This window comes from Molothrus ater, chromosome 23 (genome assembly GCF_012460135.2).
Source record: "Molothrus ater isolate BHLD 08-10-18 breed brown headed cowbird chromosome 23, BPBGC_Mater_1.1, whole genome shotgun sequence".
Classification (NCBI taxonomy): domain Eukaryota; kingdom Metazoa; phylum Chordata; class Aves; order Passeriformes; family Icteridae; genus Molothrus; species Molothrus ater.
This window is the reverse complement of record NC_050500.2, coordinates 2,311,712-2,333,358: the sequence shown is the minus strand read 5'-3', so window position 1 is coordinate 2,333,358 and position 21,647 is coordinate 2,311,712. Positions and strand designations below refer to the sequence as shown.

Below are 21,647 nucleotides of genomic sequence, written 5' to 3'. Positions count from 1 at the left end.
CTCTTAGCAGTGCCTAAATGGCACTAATTCAGCCCGCTGGCTGCTGCAGCACACAGCTCCCAGGCTGTCCCTTTGGATTCAGCACTAACAGCACGGCTATTCTTCTCCTGACAGCACCAGGGGCCCAGACAGTCTCCTGCTCTCTCTCTTTTCCTCTGTTCTGCCAACCACACAGAAAGAAAAGACCCCAGGGCTGACTGTGTGTGAGCGTTGAGTAGGAGGAAAAAGGAAGAGGGAGACACTATTTCTATTCATTTTACAGCTTCATCCATCAAAAGCCTTTCTAAAAAAATTGAAAAATGCATTTCCAGAAGCTCCTGGTTTAGAGCAAGAGCCTAATAAGGTGTTTAAGACATTGACCCAAGTCTAGCAGCCATATCTACTACACAAAAGTTCAACAAATTACAGATTACTTACAGAAGTACTGTTGGATTCAAACCCACACTCCCACCATTGTTCATCTGTTATTTATCTTTTTTGGGTTTAGGATAAAGGATGAACCATGAACACACCCGGCAATCCCAAACAGCAACACCCAAGCCCAGTGAACAAACCAGCAGACCCCAAAGTGCTTTTGCTGGGCACTCAACAGCACATTTGTTCAGTTAATTTTTGTGACTCTCCCTTATATAACAACTAATTTTCAGGCAGATTGATTCCCTGGTGAGTTGTTGCACATTGTGCAGCCATAAAAGCACCAGTGACAGTCAAAGAAGGTGACAGGAACAGTAGGCTGGTGTTAGGGGAGAAGCCAAAAGGAGTTTTGGCAGCAGCTAAGTATATGTCAAATTAAAGTGACCAAGCAACTACAGCTTCAAAAGTATTGAGTCAGTATGAACAAAATGTGCTGTCAAAACACAACATGTCAGAACTGAGCCCATCAGATCTAGTTTACTTGATGACTATACATAAAATTACAGGTCAGGAGAAACATAGGAGATCTCAGAGGAGGAAAAAAACCCAAACCTTTGCTAATCAACCTTCAGTGTGGAAAGCAGAGTAATCTTACCCAGAAAAAAGGAGCAAGTGACACCTGAGCTCTTCTCTCTCTTCTTTATAATTCTCCTCATAACTTAAAAATGAAGTCTCATTAAAAATGGTCAAAGGTGGACTCACTCTCGGTTTGAGAGCCACATTTGCAAAAGAGGTAATATTGCTTTAAATCCCTCCCAGCAGCTTCCCAGCTGACAACAACTTGGCATCCAAAGACTAGGTAGGGACTTGGCAAACATACAGCATTTCTACAACAATATTTGCAACATAAAATAAACAACAAATAAAAAGAATATCCCTTTCAACTACTAGACAGTAAACAGGCCTTGCACTCCCACTCCCCTTTCCTTATTAATATTCAACAGTTTAAAATAAAGATGTACCAAAAAACCACCAGGGAATCCAGGGAATTCATTAAGCCTTCAGTATTTCAATTCACCAGCCTCTGATTTCCAGTCAGCTGAAACTGGAAAGTCATTACTTCAGCTCCAGCCCAGGTCAGAGGAAAGACTAATCTCAGCCTGACAAAGCTGCCAGATTCCAGGTTCAGGATGAATGCAGGGTGGTTGGGGAATTGTAAGGGAGAATAAGTAGAATGCAGTATCTTAATTAAGGAAAAACAACCAACCTGTGCCCACAAACAAGGACATGCACTGGGGCAGCAGAAATCAGTGGTACTGAGCAGGAGCCACTGAGTGAGACCTGCACAGAGCAGGGCACAGAAACCACTGAGCCTCCTATTCCTGCATGTTCAGGTCAGCTTGACATTGGAGAGATGCTCCAAGTGTGAATCTCACACATCCTTCACCCCTGCCAGCCCAAACCCAGGTGAGTCCCCAGCTATTGCCCTGCCAAGGCTCTCCAAGGCCAGCACAGCTCTCACCACACCATCCCCCTGCACAAAAATCAACATCATCTTTCCTGCACTAAGGACAGGAAATTGTTGCCAGCGAGGGGAACTCCATGGGAAGTGTGCAGAGACAATATCCTGCTTGGTGCATCCCCACAGCTTCTCAAAATGGTCCCAGATTTGCTGCTGAATCCCCTGCCCAGATCCCTGCCTGAGAAATCCCCTCCTAAGTCAGCTCCCAGCTGCTCCCAGCACTCCCCATGCAGCAGGAACTGCTGCTCCTCCTGCCACTTTGGCTTTATAAAAACACTGCAACCAGACAAGGAGATCTTTGTAGGGTTTTTCTTTTCTGGGTTTGGGCTTTTTTTGTTTTTGTAGGTAAACTCCAAAGTGGCACAGAGATTATAAACTGCAGCCTGGTATATGGGGAAAGCCTTTCCCTCAGTGCTGCAGCAAGGAGGGCAGGCAGAGGTTCTACCAAAATGAAGAGAGATCACAATCAAATAAATGGAACTGCTCAAAAACATTCTCTTGGGTAGGTGATGTTACTGCAGCTTATGGACATTTTGTCTTCCCTCGTCAGAAAAGCTGGCTTGCTAATTTATGGGCAGAGTGGGAAAAGCAGAGGGATACAGACAGACACAGAATACTTAAAACAGGCCTCAGAATGGAGACAAAGCTCCCCTTTCACCTCCTGCTGCTATTTACCATCTGGGATCCTGAAAAGGGGGTGATGGGTAGTTTTGTGATAGGTTTGGCAAGGGGCAGGACATTTAGGATTTTCTGTGTGTAACGAGGTCATGTGTCAGCGCCTTTGCAGCACATGGGAACACCATCCAAAGGAAGGTTCAACAAAGGGGTTGCCCTGGCTGAACTGGAAAGAAATTCTCTTTAAAAATATCCTGGCACCAACGCAGGGTCTTACTAAGATTAGTAATGATAATAAATTTGCAGAAAATGCCTCCAGAATGTAGCTTGGGACAGCACACAAAAAAAAATCAAGGAATGAACACATGCAATTAAAAGTGAGTATTTGATATTATTCTAATTTTAGAAGTGGTATGAAATTTCAAAGCAAAATGAAAATTCTGAATCCCAGCATTTACACCTCTGTTTGGAAACCAAACAGGTCGGGTCACTCACAGTTTTTTGGTAACTTTTGCTTTCTTGAGCCCCTTACACTGTGCTTAGAAAGTAGGACCTGAACAGGCCAATCTGAAATGTGCTGCAGGTCTGTGGAGAGGGAGGAGTGCTTTGTATTACAGGATTCTTTGACATTTCCATTAATATTGGGGGTTGGGGTGGTGGAGATAACTCAGGATTTGAGCGTCTGTTGTAAGAAGTGTAGTGGTTTTATTCTTTCTTTTTTGATCGCTTTGTTTCACAAGAGCAATTTACAAAGAGCAGTTACATGAAATGAGGACTCCTGTCTTCATAAAGAGAATTATTAATAGGGTGAATTTCCCATCATAGGGTGCTACAGTAAATCTTTAAACAGAATCCTTTAACCCAAGGACCTGAAAGTAACATGAGCACCGCAGCCTTTTGCCCAGACTGGATGTCTGCTGAGTGAAGTGATTCTAACAACCCTCCTACTGCAGACAATTCAATCTGTGCACTGAATTATTTAAAATCTGTTCTTTACAAGATGCCCAGATGTGAGAATTAGTCACCAGAACTAATGCAGCACTTTCCTAGCCATGTGTCTCAAACTCCTGCTTGGTAGAAACCCCATTTTCAAGTCTAAAAGTTCTAAACCCAGGATGTCACTACTACACCACCACCAACACAGAGTTAAAGGCAGCTTGTGCATTGTGGAAAAGAAAATTTCACAAGGTACTGATGGGGAATCATAAAATTATGTCAGTCCAAGAGAAGAGGCCCTTTGAAACAATCACTGTAAATGTGGTGCAGTGTCCTGGATGTCAAAGGGCTGCTCTTGCTCCTCACCAGCCTCTCCTCCATGCATGCACATCACAGATGCAAACTAGAGTCAGTGAAACCACCTCACTGCCCTGAGATACACATGGGCACCTTCAGCCCAGCCAGGGGGGCTCTTCAGGGGCTCAGAGCTCAGGGTGGCTCCACCCCACAGCCTGGGCCAGGCTGCAATCCAACCCTTGGGCCAGACAGGCCCAGAGCCACCCCTGCCCACCAAGGATCTCTGGGGAGCCACAGAGCACCAGGCGTGGTCCTGAGGGCTCCTCCAGGCAATCCCTGCCCAGCTCTGCTGGGATCTCTGCTGCTCCCAGTGACCCCAAGAAGAGTTTGAAAGTCTCTGCTCTTTTCCCAGCCCAGCGCTTGAAGAGGAGTCAGAGCTCTTCATTTCTCAGTCTCAAGGTTGTTCATTGTTTCTTATCTATAAAATTCTTTCTCCTGACCTGCCAAGGTCTGCTCAGCAGGACAGTTCCAGGCACTGTGCCTGTCCCCAGGGCAGGGTTATGTCTTTGTACTAAAACCTACACATACAATGTTTACAATTCCTTCCCAATACCCATCACTCGTGTTAGACACTGAGCTTCTACTCTAAACCAATCCCAAAGTGCCACCATCACAGCAGAAGATGGAGGCCAAGAAGAAGAAGGAGAAAGGCTGGACACCCCCAGTTCCCTCCATCTTGCCCCCTGAACCCCCATTCCAGAAACCCCAAAATCGACTTTTCCACCCCTGTGATAACTTCACTGTTATTCCACCTAAACTGTTGTGGCTTGCTGATCTTCATCCAAGGTTGGTGATTTGCTCCACAGGTCATAATCAAACCCACAGGTGTTCTGGGCTCTGTGCCAGGGTCTCTGAGCCCCCTGGCAGGGCTCTGGGCCACCCTGGACAGCCAGAGGGATGTGCTGGGTTCCCACACAGCTCCTCACACCCAACACCTCTTTCCCTCCTCCTGAGGTTTCCAGCTGCAGAAGGAGCAGTGGGCACCTGAGGAGCCTGGGATCACTGAGCACACACAGCCTGGGACACTCCTGGGCACTGGGACTGTCCTGGGACCCTCCTGCACTGTCCCAGACACACTGGTCCTGCTCTGCTCTCGGCTCACCAACACACACCAGGCCCTCTGTTGGTGCTAAACAGAGCAGGAACAGAGCATGAAGCTACAGCAGCCCATGGCTGCAGAGCTTTGATGCAGATATGAGTGGTGAGAGAGGAGCAGGTGATTCCACATCCATCCATGGCAGTTCCACCCTTACACCAGAGACAAGGACACACAAACCACATCAGCAGGGACCTGAACATCCCCCAGCCAGCCTCACCCACCCAGGTACTCCACAGGAATATCTGTGAAATAAAATAGATGGAATTTATGTGAAATAAAATCTCACTAGGCCTGATAGCAGCACAAAAATCTTGTTTGTACCAAGACTGAGTGACCTGCAGCACTTCAGGCCCTGACACAGCCACAGCCTGGGCTTCTGCAGGGCTGCAGAAAAGCACCTTGGCCAGGCAGAACATGAAATAAAAGCAACCATTTAACAGAATCATGACAACCACATGAGGCTGCTACTGATACTACTATAATGGTGTCACCTAGCTGCAAAAAAACCAACCAATAAATGGCTTTTCACTCCAAAATTCCTGAGGTTTTTCTGTATGTGTTGTTCTGCTCTGAGACAATAACCATAGATCTGCTTTGTCCCCCCCAGTTTTGAAAAGAACTGCAGAAAGAGGGGGATACATGCACACAGAGGTTAAAGGCACTGGACAATGCTCAGAATTGGAAAATGTTACCAAAAAAATAAAATAAATAAATAAATATAATCACAGTTTTGATAGTTCTGTGGGAAAAAAAAAAACCTTAGCAAATTTGCAACAAAACTGTTAAGTAATTAAGGCAAGACACTTCACACATGAACTTAAACTGCTAATTAAATCCCCCCTGCTTAATTGACTAGATTTGCATATCATTCAGTGAGGAATGGGAATGGCTTGGGCATTACACAAGCACTTCCTTGTACAGGAAGGCAGCTCAGTAACATAAACTAAGTTATAAGACAAAAACAATGCCAGTTTCTGAACGAAATAGAAATTTTCAGGAGAGATTTTCAACATGGTATTGTGAGGAACATGAGAACAGAACTCACTGCAACCAGTTACTGCTCCAGCAGTAATATTCAGAACCACAGCAAATGTTTCAGATCTGTTCCATTTCCCTGCTGTTTAACCCCTGATCACTGTCTGCTCATCCATACAAAAAATGAGTTTACCTGCAAGAGAATCCATTTCTACTTGGAAAACCCCAATACCTTCATTTCAATGACCACAGGAGAAAAAAATATCAATGTCTGTCCCTCTCCACCACTGAACTCAGTGTGAATTTAAGGAAGGTTTGAGCAAACTTCCAGACTGTGGCAACAAGGAAACACTTGGACTCTTTAAGATCAATCACAGCCAAGGAAAATGTGTAATTATCTGTCATTCCCATCATTCCCAAACAACCCAAAGTGTGCAGAATCCCTGCTAAGGAGGTCAGATGATATTTTTTACATTGGGTAAAGACTCAGAGTCAGGAACACAACTTCCTCACATGGTAAGAAACAGTTCTGGGAGTTCCTTTCAATAATCTGCCCTTCAATGAGAGCTCTTACACCTGGAGAATCAGGGCCATTCCAGTCTCCAAAGGAAGAGTGCAGATCATAACATCCCACCACATTGTGTGGAAGTTGGTGTCACATCAGCTGATTGCACATTCCATTCACAGATATTGATAAGAATTTTTTTTTGCCTCAGCTTGTATCTTAAAAAAAATAAAATCAATTCTTTATCTCATATTTTAAAAGGTTCTGTAAGTCTTTGAAACATTAATATTCTCCCTAACAAAGCCAGCAGCTGCTCTGCCAGTCTGTGACATGGATGGTTTTGTTCAAAGGTTTTCATGTGGGGTTTTTTCAGTTCAGTGTGCTTTGCATATGAAACAGGACATTTCCCCACCCTCCACCCCCATTCCCTCCTAATCCAGAAGGGACCTCACTTCCTCCCTCTCAAACAAGCAGCTCATTCAGCAAAAGGGAAATCCCGAGATGCACTCGGGCACAGAGCCTAGAGAAGGAGCTCGGAGAAAAAACCCAAACCAACAAACCTAACAACAAAAACACCACCACACTCCCAAAACAAAAGAAAAAGAAGAGCTACCAAGTGTGTCCAAACCAGCAGGAAGAGGAGCAACAGAGCTGGGAATTATGAATTTACTTCTGCAAACTTCTCCTTTGGGACATGGCTCTGCCCTGCTGGTCTTTACCAAATTTTTCAGGGCTGCAATTCTCCTTTGGCCCTACAGTGAGCCAGCCCAGAGCTGCATTCCCTCTGCCCAAGCAGAAATCACAGACTGGAGAAGCCTTTACATGATGGCTGAGAGTGAATTCGGACCAACTCAATTGTTACTTTGTCATGATAATCTACAGTAAAATCTGTTTCTGGCTTTAAAATGAAAACAAAAACCAAGCAACCTTTTCTTAGTTAAGAAATTGCTTTGAGCAGGATCTGTGTGTCTCCATATTTCTCCTCCCTGAGACTTTGTGACATCACAATTGTCTGCAGAAGTTAATTCTGATGTCACAGGGGATGAAGATTTTGGCTGAGGGAGCAAAAAAGTTCAAAAGTGAGGGGGATCTAATTAATAAGAGATTTTTTCAAGGGAAAAAACCTACATAAAAAAAATACAGCAATTTCAATGTAAGGGTTTCACATCTGCCAAGATGGGATCCAGCTGCTCTTTTACAAGCACATGAATGAGCATCCCTCTTAGAAACAAAGGAATATATGGAGTTGTGTGTGACTCTACTGAAATCAAATCATGTTATAATAAGAGAAAACTGCACCAATAAATTAGTCCAGCTAACAAGGGCAAATTTGATAAAATTTTTTAGAAACCTCAATTATAAATTTGCATGTAAATTTGTAAGAGCAGAATTCAAATAGACATCTGAAAGGAAAAGCTCCAGTGAAATTTTCACTTGTAACATCTCAGCAGAATGTGGCCCTCAAATCATTGCCAGTGAGGAAAACCTGGGCACATTTGGGAGCGATTTTTACATTTTAATAAATCTGAAGCAAGTGCAGTGACCTCAGTGGAGTCCAACCAGAGAGGCTGGAGTGAGGCACTGGGGCAGGGTCTGGGGCAATTTCTCCCTCTCGGGGCTTCCCTGACAGCACTGATATCCACAGATTATCCTGGCTGCATCCCAGGCCAAAGAGCTGAGGAAAGACCCTCAAGGTCTGGAGCACAGGGACGTTCAGAGTTTTCTCTTTTCTCTCACAAAGCTCAGCACGAGCACACCAGGGTGGGTGATGGACCAACAGCGCCGTGGTGGCACAGCAGCCTGGGCTGCTCACACAGTTCCCAGGGATTTGTGAGGAACATGAGAACAGAACTCACTGCAACCAGTTACTGCTCCAGCAGTAATATTCAGAACCACAGCAAATGTTTCAGATCTGTTCCATTTCCCTGCTGTTTAACCCCTGATCACTGTCTGCTCATCCATACAAAAAATGAGTTTACCTGCAAGAGAATCCATTTCTACTTGGAAAACCCCAATACCTTCATTTCAATGACCACAGGAGAAAAAAATATCAATGTCTGTCCCTCTCCACCACTGAACTCAGTGTGAATTTAAGGAAGGTTTGAGCAAACTTCCAGACTGTGGCAACAAGGAAACACTTGGACTCTTTAAGATCAATCACAGCCAAGGAAAATGTGTAATTATCTGTCATTCCCATCACTCCCAAACGACCCAAATAAAATAACCCAAAATAAGGGAAACAGAGAGAGTGCTGTGATTCTCTGGTAGCAGCTCTGCCCCATGTTTGTGACTCGGTTGGTGAGTTCACAGTGCAGAGCCCTCTGGGTCACAGAATTCGAACAAACTGAGGCAGCTGTGCAGCCCAGCATGGAAATCCAGGTGGAGCAAGAATCCCCACGAGGATGGTGGTGGAAACGGTGGAAAGGTGAGCCCACGGCTCCCAGCTCCTCCACTGGCCCTGAGCGGCAGCTGGGACAGAGATGTGCAACATTCTCCATCCCAAACTGCTCAAGCCCAGCTAAAGCCGAGCGTGACGATCTCTACAAATGCAAATGGCCCAAATGCCAAGACTAACATTTCTAAAACCTAATTCAACTCTTTCATTTCTTAGCTGCAGGCCCTTTGCTGCCACTCCTTTTTTCCACCCAAACAAAAGACTAAAGGGATGACTCAAAGCAACTTGAATTTCAAGCTAAAGCCACAAAGCACTGAATGCCTCATCTTTAACATTAAACAGGTGTGCAGATGATATTCTTTCAAGCCTCATCACAGCTAGGTTAATCGCTCAAAAACTGCAAAAAGACCAAATTTACTTAAAAGACACAATAATAAGTTAGGTTAATCGCTCAAAAACTGCAAAAAGACCAAATTTACTTAAAAGACCCAATAATAAGTTAATGCTACAAATAATGAAGCAAGTCATACAACAAATACAAGCAAATAGTAGTTAAGGCACTGCCAACTCTCTCTACCTCTTCTTCCCCTCAAAATAAATCAGTTATCCCCCCTAAATAACTGATTTACTTTCATTTTGTACTCAAAAAATTTATATAATAAAAGTGTAAAAGTATACAATAATAATTTTTTTTTTCCTTCAGAACTCAGTAGTCCTCTACATAATACCTTTGCTCTAGAATCAACAAGAATGATCTGTGAACCCATTATAAAAGAATATTTTTGCAGAAATGTTTTTAGAAATGAAGGTTTTAGCAAAGGAGCACCTAATTTGCAGGCTGTGAGGGCCTTTGAGCAGTAGCTCTGTGTGTTCACTGATGGTAAAATAGAGCACTTTACTCCACTTCTATCATTGTTTGCCACTGCAAATGGCCCAAAGGTTATTTGGCTCCACTGGTTTTACAAAAAACTACACTGTTGTGGCAAAAAAAGGGCAAAAAGCCAAATAAACTGCAATCTTTGGCTATTTAAGGACAAGGACTCATTGCATGCCATGTTTCTTATTAGTGACCGAAGGGGAACAAAGAAACCTCAATGATGGACCTGATGCTGCAGTCTGGGCTGCTGTGAGCTTGATTTACCTCTCCCAGCAGCTCTGCACCACTCTAAACACAGTTATTTCAAAGGAATATTTCTAAATTATACCAGCACAGGTGAGATAATTCACTGAATAAACTGAACTGCCAGTGGGGAGTTAAAACTGGCAATTTTGGGGTTTTTTTGGAAGACATTCTGTTATCTTTCAACTCACGTAAGTTTTGCAATTGTGGAATGATGGTGCTTCAGAAAAGCCTGTTTAACATATAATTCTTAATAACAAAAGTGTAAGTCTGAAATTCATTACATCAGTGTAGGTTACTGAAATGAAACCATATTTTATCCTAATATTTTGCATTTCCTGCCTTTTTTAGCCCACTACTCTGTATAAAAGCTATAAAACTTATTTTACTGCTATGAACAGGTAAACCTGAACAATTTTGAAAATTTTGTAGGGTGAAAAAATAGAGAACCTAGAAAAATTTAATCCTTAGGTTTTTAATTATTTAATGTAATTCACTGCTTCTAATTGGTCCTATTGCAACCTCTGTGTGGGTAAGCAGCAGGATGCCTGTGCAACTTGTGTGTTTTATTACTCAGCAGAATTAATTTTGTGATCCTGGAAACAGCAGCTCCCAGCACCATGAGTGCAGCACTCTCGAATTCCACAGGGAGGGAAAGAAAGAGACTCTCCCAAAGGCACTGGAACTGCAGGAGCAGCTCTGCAGATGGGTGCAGGTGCCACAAGAGCCTCACACAGAAATTCACACTGAAACAAGGAGCTCTTTGCCTCTCTTCAAGTTCAATAAATGCTCTTGACTGCAGTGCTTTCTTCTCCTGGGACACAAAACTTGATTTTGCTCAAGGGCAGCAGGAACTTCCTCACTAAATGGTCAGAGTATAGCAAGAGCAGCATTACACAGCATTCAGGTGGTGATCAGGGGCTGGACTCAGGGTCTCAGGGGTTTTTTCCAGCCTCAGTGATTGTGTGAGTCTGTGAAATCCAACGAGTGAAAGAAAACACTGTAGCTGATATGCATCAGGACTGCAGCAGAGCCCAGAGCACCCCACACCACATCAGTGATCTACCTGGAAATCAGCACCTGCAACACAGGTAATGTGAGACGTGGAGGGGGTAGAGGACTTCATAAAAATGCAGGATATGACAGTGAAAAGATATGAAATGGTTTTTCTTCCAACCCCAACAGATGTTGTTCAATTAAGGATGCAAATAAATCACCCTCTGCATTGCGAGTCAGAAAACACACACATAAAAGCTTTCTAAATACATTTCAGTTTAAACTTGCATAATTCTCCCAGTGGAGAAATCATCTTCAACTTATGTAATCCTTAGAAAGAGACATTATTACATACAATTCTGCACCACTAAGAAACAAGGAAGGCATATCTAGAGAAGAGGTGCACCCACACACGATTAATGATATGGGTGTGGAGGGAACAGGGGGAAGAGCTGAGCAGGGCTGCAGAGCCCTGCTCTGGTGTTTGCACAGAGCCTGAGTGTGAGGGAGCTCCAGGGGCTGCTCCCCTTTCGCCAGCCAGAACTGTCTGTTATACTTAACCCAGACTTCCGAACACTTGATATCCTGTCTGCTATTTCAATGCCCTTACTCAATGGTTCAGACAGACATTACACAAACTGGCTGCTGAAAAGGGTTGAGAAACCAAGAAGCAATCCAAGTCAATGACCTTATTCTATAAAACGATACCACAGAGTGAACAGCGGGCGAGGAACACAGCCCAGGGTACCACAGCCCCTGAATCCATCACTGCACTCTTCCCCAGGAAAGACAAGCACCAGGCTCTACCTTATCTCGTGGATATTGCTGCTGTCTTTTAACCCTTAAAGGCTGAGCAGTCCTTGTGCTTCCAGTGGCACTGATTCTCATACCAGAACAGAAACAGCTTCCATTTTTTTTAAAGAGAAAACGACAGAAAACCAAACATACAAGTCCCGTTTTCTACAAAGCATGTGCAAAGGTAACTGTACATAAATCAATAAACAACAAAGGCAGAGCCCAGGTTATTGATTAGCTCCTTTGCTGTTTACCTCCAGCATACAGAATGATGCTGCAATTTTTACACACACACAGAATCTCCAGCCTCATGTATGCTTTCCCTGACACTTTAAACAGGACTGCTAGAACAAGGCTGCCTGAGTTAGGATGGCAGGACCTGCCTTATTTCCCAGAACAAATGTCTGTGCAGCTTATCAGCGTGTGTTAATATGCATCCACTGCTTGGAGAAGTCTAATTTTACAGGATAGCAACCAAACCATAGATGGAGGCGATGATAACAGCTCCACACATGGGAATTCCCATTGGCTCCCACAAGAGCTCTGTCCATCACACGCTGACAGGATCAGAGCTCAATTTAGTATCAGTGTTTTCGTCACCTCATCCAACCAAAAGTCAAAGCAAAATCGTTGTCTCAGTGCAGAGGGGCCAGCCTCTATCAGCCAGCAGGATTCCCCAAAGCCAAGGAAAGCTGCACACTCAGTCTCCTGCTCCTGATGTGACTCTGAGGCCAAGCTTGTAGTCCTTGAATTTGCACCAGCAGAAAAGGCTGCTCCTTATGCTAACCTTAGACATATTTCTTCATTAATAAAAAATAAAATAAAAATAATAAATCATAAATACAGGAAGAGAAGATCTCTGTGGTAGATCTCTAGCACAACCTTAAAACAAAATCTGGCATGTAGTGACCAACAGACAAAACTCTTTCAGTCTGAAGCCAACTCCCAGTTGTCCCATTCAGGGAGATCCACCAGGATCAGAGCACCAAATGTCTTCTACACCTCATTAATGAGCAAAATGAAAACACTGCAGTAGCAGAACTAGAGGGTTTCAGTCAGCACAGTCCTGTAACTCCAGTAAACTTAGTGAAGCCACAGTGCCTGAGCACTGGGACATTCTGGTTCAGATCTGCCCCTGCTCTCTGCCAGCCAACACACAGGAAGGAGCCTGATACACACGAGTCTGCTGTGGTTTGTGGGTGAACTGGTTCCAATTACTGTGGGCTGATTTCTTGAGTGGGAGCTGCAGAACCAGCCCCAAAGCCCCAAACCTTCGGATTAACCTGCTCTGTGCCAGAAGATCTGGAGCAGGTGATTTCAGTGACGATCTGAGCCTGATTCTCTATGCTGACAATGAAATTTAAGGCATACAAGACTGCACAAAGTGTAAAGGAGGAGGGAAGGGACCAGAGAACATTTTTTCAGAGCAAACTTGTTTCTCTGAAATTGTTTTCCAAGAATATACACTGCCTGTATTAGAGACAGAGTGAAATAGCATCAAAAAAATGGTGCTGATTTATTAATTCATAATATGCATTACCCAGATATACAAAACATACACAAAGTAGATATTCTCTGATAAAATGTATCATTAACACACATGCTCTAAGTGACAGAATTCAAACAAAAACATGCAATATTCCTACATTTTAAAGTAAACTTCCTGTATGTGAAGATCAATTTGAATTAAGTGCTCTACGGCCACTCAGCTAAAATAGATCAGCAGCCTAGTAATTGAGGGATTCTATCAATAGATTCTCAACAATTCAGTATAAGTCATTTTTGGCTACTTTTTTTCCAAGATCCCCTATTGGATTTGGTGTAACTCTTCCATGACGGCTTCCTCTTAAATAAGAATTAGAGTCAAGTCCAAAGCGTGCTTTAAAATTAAACCAAAACAACCAAACCAAGCCAAACATAAAAAAAATAATCTGTGTCTTAATACTGCACACATGGAGACACAGCTCCTCATGTGATGGCAAAGCAGTCTGGCCAGCTGAGCCAGCAATGTGAGTTCAATCACCAGTGCTCCCCAGTAAGAGCCAGCCCACTCCTCCTGCACTGCGGCCATTCCAACCCTTCACTTCTGTGACATCACTAGATGAACATAAAGGGAGTTTTTGGTCAGACTGGACACTGCAGATACCCAGAGGCCGTGGCTGTGGCCCTGAGCCCCCTGCTCTGGCAGTGCTGGTGCCTGGGGTGCAGATAAGCAAGGAGAGGCTCCAGCCCTGCTGCGCTGCCCGGACACGCCGGGAGCAGCCTGGCGCAGACGCCTCCAGATGCTTTTACAACACCGGTGCAAAGGCACCTCTCAGCAAGTGCAAACACACCCTCCCGGGTCAGGCAGCCCCAGCCAGTGATAACCAGGCTCACAGCCTGCCAGGGACCAGGTGTCAGGCTCCCAGCACGTCCAAAAATGAAGCGGTGTTTACACGCATCTTCAAAGCGTGCTACTGTTTGGGCAGGACACACGCCCAAGCCTGAAACCACAGAAATGGAGAGGCAAGCGAGACAGTCCAGACAATGGAGGGAGAGGCAGAGGTTTAAATATTTTAGGCAGTGATTTTCAAAAGCAGAGATTGCATATAATTCCCACCCTAATTCAAGAGGACTGACTTGAGGAACTTAGGAACTCTTCTGGAGCGAGAGAGAGCCATGGTTGACTCAACACCATGAGATCACTGGCAGCAAACTCTTTGTCCAACACACATGCACGTACCTGCTGCTTTGTTCTCGATCTACAACATCTGTAAAACTGTTTGTACGCCTGGGAAAAACTGCTGATGTTTGCTAAACACTGTCCTCTCCCTGGGTACACGGGATTTCAGTCAAGCTGGTGTCACTTTTGCAGTTCAACTTTTAAGCTGTAAAGACTTCTGAACTAAACTACTGCCCCAAGACGGCAATGTTTTTGTTTTAGAGACTTCTAAATTTTTACTGGAGAATCTCTAAAACAATTCCTGAACATCAGATAGAACACAAGACTTCAACATTCCATGGGAAAACAACTGAACTCCCAGTTGTCAGGCAAAAATTTTGCAACAGTATTTTTCACATCAGTGTCTACCAAGAGGAATAAATCCATCCTGCAGCCTGAACACCACTGCCAGGGAATAAACTCAGAATCGCTCTGCTACACCCACCACAGATACCCATTAACAAATAAAGGTTACTACTGCCAGAAGGGCAGGACTTCAGGATAAGACACAAATTCCAGCTCTACTCCTGCAGCCTTTCAGGTGGCCATAAAGCACAGCACAGCAAGCACTGGGCAGCACCTAAAAGCCCCCGTGCTCCCTCCACCCGCGGCTGCTCCGCTCGCAGCAATTTGGGTTCTTTGATTCTGCTGCACACTTGACCTGGCTAAACCTTCCTCCAGCTGAGCGAGCTGCATGTTGTGGCAGCGCTGGGTTGGGAGGCATTGTGAAATAAAGTGGGAGGCCTCGTGTGCTCATTTGTGTGTCAGTACCCAGAATGCTGCTTCTGGCTTCCAGCTACTTCATAGAAGTGCTGCTGGGACTTGAACCGTGGGAACACGGCAGCGCTGGCTGTGTGGGTGTGCTCACACGCGTGCAAGGACAGCTCTGCCTCTCCTGGCCCTGCTCACAGCCAGTCCTGCTCAGGGTGCACATGTCTGGCACACAGGTGGGGAATCTCAAAGTGCCATCAAACATTGCTCACTTCAGTATTGGAGAAAAAGGGTTCGAAATAGACACAGCTGAACCCACCCTCCTCTTCTGGAAATAGCAACCAACAAAGCCTTCAGGGCTGCGTCTGAACTAATTCTGTGTGAGTGGAGCATCCTGATGTGAGGCAAGCGGGGAGCTGTCTGTCACACAGGAGTGAGTGGAGAGCAGTGCCACAGCCACAGCGAGGCCACCTCAGTCCCACAGGAGAGCAGGCACCAGGAGCTGAGCCCAAGAAAAGGCTTTGGCACTCATGCTGGATTTCTAGGACCCTGTTTTGCAACCCCATCAGGTTATTCACATTTTTCATTTCTAGAAATACCCCAGAATTTCTCTTGGTTGTGCTCCACAGCAGTAATGGTGGATGAGATGAGACAGGTAGGGAAACAGGACACCCAAGTAAAAGCTGTGCTGGTGGAGAGAGAAAGCAAAGCACAACAAACCCTGCATGAGAAGGTGGAACACCCAGTGAAGGACACAGAGTCAGTAAAATGGAGAAGTTATACTGCTCAAGAAAAGGAAAAGCTTTGGGAAGTGGCATCAAGAGCCTATGGGAGTCAGCTACTCATCCAAGCATGAACAAGAGGATATAAAAACCAAAATTTTACAATAGTGTAAGGAATGTGACTCAGGCCTTTTTGGCCCCTGCTCTAGTGGGGAGCCCCAGCTGTCACAACTCCCTCCAGCTTTTGGTTAGGACCCTCTGCTGACTTCACACAGGTCTGGACAAAGGGTTCTTCTGCAAGTGGCAAGACCAGGCAACAGGAGTGTTGTTCAACCAACAGGGCTGACAGAGAGAGGAGATCTCTGCATCTACACATCCATCTCCTGCAGAAGGATGGATATGCACTACAGACACTTGATGTAGAGAGAAATATGCACTGGCAATGACATATCTAGGAAAAGCTACGCCTTGTAGCAAAGCTTTAAAACCACGCCAAGGGAAAAAAATGAAAAGGGAAAAAAAAAAAAAAGAGGGAGGAAAAAAAGGCAGTTCTGCCACTACAGTGAATCTGCACCAGGGGCTTGTGCCAACCCAGCTCCTCCATTTAAGTCAGACCCTTAAAAGGCAGAGCTGTGCTGGCAGAAATCTCCAGACCTCATCACAGAAACCTCATGGAGACACATGAAAAGGTCAAAACACTCACTGCTGCCTAAACAGCCATAAAATTGGTCATATGCATCCCATGCTACCAACATACTACCAGAGCCCCAGGGGAAACACACCACACAAAGCAATGTGTGTACACACACAGAGAAATAAATAAATGGAGAAACTGAAAAAAAAGGTCACTCCTGAAAGCAGAAAACCCAATATCTGACACAGCAGCTTATGGCACACCAGGCACAGAACACCTCTGTATGAAACAGAACAAAGCAAAGCTGAGATCTACATCAAAAAGGAAGCCCACCACAAAGACACATGTGCTTCACCCTTTCATCCCCAGACAGGCAGAGCCCCACAGACACACAAAACCCACACAGGATCTAACACACACGGAATGGGACCATCCTGTCACTTCCTCACTAGGCATCTAAACTTTACTCCAATGTTACTTGCCCCTGGCCACAGCCTACCAATCTTAGAGCCTGATTAAATCTCTCTGTAATTATCCACACACACTGCTACAACACAAATGACCTTAGCATATGATATCCGTTGGCTAAGCCCAATGGAAAAAGACTTCAGGAAAAGGAAGGATAAGAGTACAAAACTCTGCCAGCACCGTCAGGGTCTCCTCAGGACTGCACTGCTTTAATACAAGAGTCCTGAAGGCCCTGGAACTTAATATGAGGTAAAACATTCTGGTTTTCCTACCCCATCGTCTGAGCACACACCACTCTACTCTTCCCCACCTCACTCCTTGCTACCTTCCAAATGAATTTATGCAGGAGACTTTAGCATTTCATGATGGATTTCTGGCAAAATTTTCCAGAAAATAGATGGCCATTATTTCCTTGCACAGTTTTTGGCGTTCACTATTAGGTATCTTCAATGCACTCTGGGCAGATTTTGGGGAGTGAGGGAAGAGTGTTTCTCATGTTCTGAACTAGGACCTATGAAAGGGTCCCCAAAAAAACTGAGGCACAGCCAAGGTTTAGTGACCTTTTCTTGTTCTTCTTCTGCAGCCTCGCCTGAGGTGTTGGATAAGGGATGCAGTTGAAGAGAACGCTGAAAAAGCCTTGCAAGAAAAGGAAAGGAATTCTCTACTAACACTCGAAATGACCAAGCCAGGGGAACAGGACCTTTCTCCAACAAGAATGTGGAGATTTCTTCATTTTACTTCCCAAACGGAGCATGCCCTAGAAAATTCCTTTCCTAGCATAAAAATGTCTCCAGTTTGAGAGCCATATTCTCCTCTCACATCCACGTAGATCTATCCCACCATTCCATCTCGGCACATGACTGACGGGGAATAGACAAGCCATTAAAAACACATCCACCTCCAACCACGGGGATAATGTGCCTCATTACAGCCCAGCTTTGTCACAGCGTCCTGACACTCCGGGGAGGAAGAGGAGGGGTGAGGACAAGGACTGAGCCGGGGGCCAGGAGAGAAACTGGAAGAGTCAGACTCTGCTCCTTAATCCAGAAGTGTGCAGCCCGGTCAGATGGGCTCACTAGGCCTCCTACACTGGTTCTGGAATTACTGTACTGTTTGCACAGCATATTTTTTAAAAAAATCTGGGGTTTGCTTGGGTATTTTTGTTGCACTTTTTTATAAATAAAAGCTCTACCTTAGTCAGAGTGTGTGTCTGCCCCTTTAAACAGGTATTTGGTAAGTTAATTCAAAATTTTCACAGTGGGCTTTAAACATCTTCTCTTTTCCAGGCTTGTGTATTGCCCTTCCACTCCAGACACAAAACCCCAAAGTTTGGAAATCTCTGACAGTGAGGCAGAGCCCGAATAACAAACCTGCAGGGGAGACCTCGGAGGCAGGAGTTTGTTTTGCCCTCGCACCGGGGGGAAGGAGCAGGAAGCAGAATTGCTCATCCCCAGCCAGTGGCACCGTGGCAGGAGCCAGACAGACATCCCGGTGTCTGTGAGTCCCCAAGGCCTTGTGGCACTGCTGCCCATGCAGCAGGACCGGTGCCAGATGCCAAGGCAGCCTCCCACCCACACACCAGGGATTCTGGGATCTAAAGGCAGCTCAGACTGAAAGAAAAACAAGCGGCACCTAAAAAAAAAATGTGCTCGAGCTGTCTGGCTCAGCACAGCACGGCACGGAATACCTTAAGGAGCTGCTGCAGCTGGCCCTAGACAGAGTCATTTGCTGGATGTATACATAATCCAATATACAAAAGCCTGTCTGCTGGGGAAATTTAGGCTCCGCAGGGATACTTTAAAAAGCAAGAACTTCTCCATTCACGTTCTGAACACTTCATCTACAAACCAGTAACCTGCACTACAGGCACAATTTATTTTTTTTTAACAGGCACATTTCATTTCCATACAAGCATCGAGAGCACTCAGCCCGCACGTCCATCCCTGGCGACAATCCATCGACCAGAAAAGTGCATGGACTTGTGTCTGCAGCCACCAGTACCTGCTCCCTTTCTCTGCCTTCTTCCTTGCCTTGACCCCTGAGTGAAGAAGCCCTTAAAGACCCGAAATCACGCACTGCCGGATGAAATCTGGGGCAGTGTGATGGGCTTCAAGGATCAAGGTCCACACATAGTAAAATGTACAAATACACATACGTAATGTAAACCAACTCCAACCACCGTGGTCAGAACACAACCAGAGAAATAAAGGTGCCATCTCGAGCACTGCTCCTCCACAGTGACACACACACGCGGGGAGAATGGAGAACACGATTAAAATTGCAAAATGACTCCAAGGAAAAGCAGCCGGTAACAATTTGGGTATATCGATGAATGTTACCGAAATTCCCCCCGCCCCCTTTAAAATTACAGGCACCACTTACCCGGGGGGCTTTCCTCTTGTATTTGTTGTTATAGTCAAATTTTTCTTTCATTTCATCTAAGAGCTGGCCCAGTCTAGCTTTCTCCTCTTTCCCAGTATAATCCTGGCTGAGGAGGATATAGGATCTCCAGTTTGCAGAGTCAAAGCCCCAGTGGCAAGTCCTGTTTTCCAGCGATTTGTGAGAGTGGACCACAAATTTGTGAGGTGGGTACATGAGCCTGCAGTCCAAGCACTGGATGCAGGCTGCGCTGGGGTTACTGTAAAGCTCTGGCACCAGGAGTCCCTTACACTTCCCAAAGCACTCATGATACACCTTGAAGCTCTTCTCCGTGAGCTCCAGCTCAATTGTGCTAGAGAATTCCTTCTTGCAGTGGGGAGGATAGGTGCCACCATAAAGCAAGGCGTTACAAAGCCTCTCAGCATCAGTTTTCGTGATGAGCCCGCAGGAAGGAGCGGAGAAGGGCAGGATGCCCATGACTTTGAGGATTTCCAGCTGGTCAGCAGTGCATCTGGAGCAGTAAATATGTAGCTCATCACACACCGAATTAATCTGCTGCAGGGAGAAGTCCCTGAGCACCGAGTTCAGGATCTGGGGCAAGCAAAGCCGCTTCTCTCCGCCCACCACGAAGCAGGAGATGGTTTCCCCTTCCAGGATGGTCTCGCACCTCTCCGTGGATCTGTCCGAGGGCATGAAGAAGGGACCAGGCATGACCGGAGGAGGCTGGATCGGGGGCAGATGCAGTACAGGTTCCGCTGGGTCTTTGCCATTGTCTTTCTTGTACATCTCCTGTGCCCATCGTGCTGAGAAAGCAGCAGGGCCACCCAGGGAGCTCATAGAGCTCAGATGAAACTGTTCCAAGGTCTTCTGCAGTCCTGGATGAGGCTGGAAGCTGCTTCTACTTACAGTCTCCATTTTTTAGTTTCTATTCCCAAAACAAACAGCAAAAATCCCCAATTATCTTCCACCCTGGTGCAAATCCACTTAAGGGATTTTTATAAGGAAAAAATATTAACAAAATAAAACAACCCACCCTTGTGTTTTTCCTCCTTCTCACTCAGCAATCCACTAACGGAGAGGAAATAAATCCTTTTGTATGCGTGTCTCTCTCTCTTCTTTCTTTTCTCTTGCTTCGCGTTACAATTTCAAACCCTCCAAGTCTCCAAGCTGCCCCGATGGAGCACAGAATCACGGCAAAAAGAGGTCTTCATCCGAGCACTCACCCCCTCAGCCAACCCCCAGGCAAACCAATCCCTCCTCCCACACCTCCAACACACACTCACTCACTCACACACACACACACACACACATACACACACACACACACACACACACACACCACCCACGGAAACACAAAAAGTCTGTGCCACGCTCCGAGCACCCGGGGCTCAAATATGTTCTGGCGGCTGCTGCTTCTCTGCAGTGATCCCCCTTCTGTCCATATCCACCGAGGGAAGGCGCGGGGGAGGAAAGTAAAAAGCAGGAGGAGGCAGCACGCTCGCTCTGTGGAAGGAACAACGCAGGAGAAAAGGCCCAGATCTCCGGCACTGCCAAAGCGGCGCGGGGGCTCCGCACGGGCGACGAGCGGCTCCGCTGCCCCTCGTGGTCCCTCTGCTCGGCCTGGGAGGGCTCCTCGGCTCTGGGTTCGCCTTCCTTCCCTTATTTCTGCCGGTGCTCTCGCTGTGCCGTGGGGAGCCGCGGTGAGAGCGCGCACATCCTCCCAGCTCCTCTTTCCAGCAGTGACTGAGAGTGCCTGAGAGCTGAGCTAATGCAGGCGGGCTCAGCCTCCCGCCCTCCGCCTCCCCCCCTCTGTTTGTTGGTGTCTGCCTCAGTCATTGAATCCCGGCCAAGAATGTGACCAACTCCCCGGGCCGGGCTCTTCCAGGAACAGCGCCCGCCTCCCCCTTCGCGCTGCGCCCAGACCGGCCGGGATGTGCCGGGATCAGCCGAGCTGAGCCGAGCCGGTCCAACCGAGCCCGGCCGCGCCGAGCACAACTGAGCTGATCCAAGCTCAGCCGCGCCGAGCCGAACCGAGCTGGGATGTGCCGAGTCCAGCCGAGCCGAACCGTGCCGAGCCGAACTGAACCGAGCCGAGCTGTGCTGAGTGGTGCCGAGCCGTGCCCGGCCAAGCCGAACCGTGCCGAGCTCAGCCGAACCGAGCCCAGCCGCTGCACGGGCGGGCGCGCGGCGCGGCCCCGGCGGCAGCGCCGGCGAGGGGAGGGAGGGAGCGGGGGGAGGATAAACTGCTGGGTTCACGGACCGCCGCGCCGCCAAGGAGGGGCGGTAGGGCGAGGGCTTTTTCCCTCTCGCCGCTGGATTTCTGGCAGCGGTGAAATAGAACAGGCGCGGGGAGCGGCGCTGGT

At 46.4% G+C, this 21,647-nt stretch overlaps 1 protein-coding gene across 1 annotated transcript in view; it reads right to left on the bottom strand.

Annotated features, from left to right (window-relative positions):
• Positions 1–21,293, bottom strand: part of SKI (SKI proto-oncogene) — a 102,732-nt gene extending 81,439 nt beyond the window's left edge. Inside the window, exons 1-2 of the mRNA XM_036396202.2 lie at positions 20,318–21,293; positions 19,288–20,209 (exon numbers count right to left, since the gene is read on the bottom strand). Of these exons, the coding sequence (XP_036252095.1) occupies positions 19,288–20,199 (912 nt within the window). The 5' untranslated portion in view covers positions 20,200–20,209; positions 20,318–21,293. The remainder of the gene's footprint in view (positions 1–19,287; positions 20,210–20,317) is intronic.
• Between the last annotated feature and the right edge of the window lie 354 nt (positions 21,294–21,647).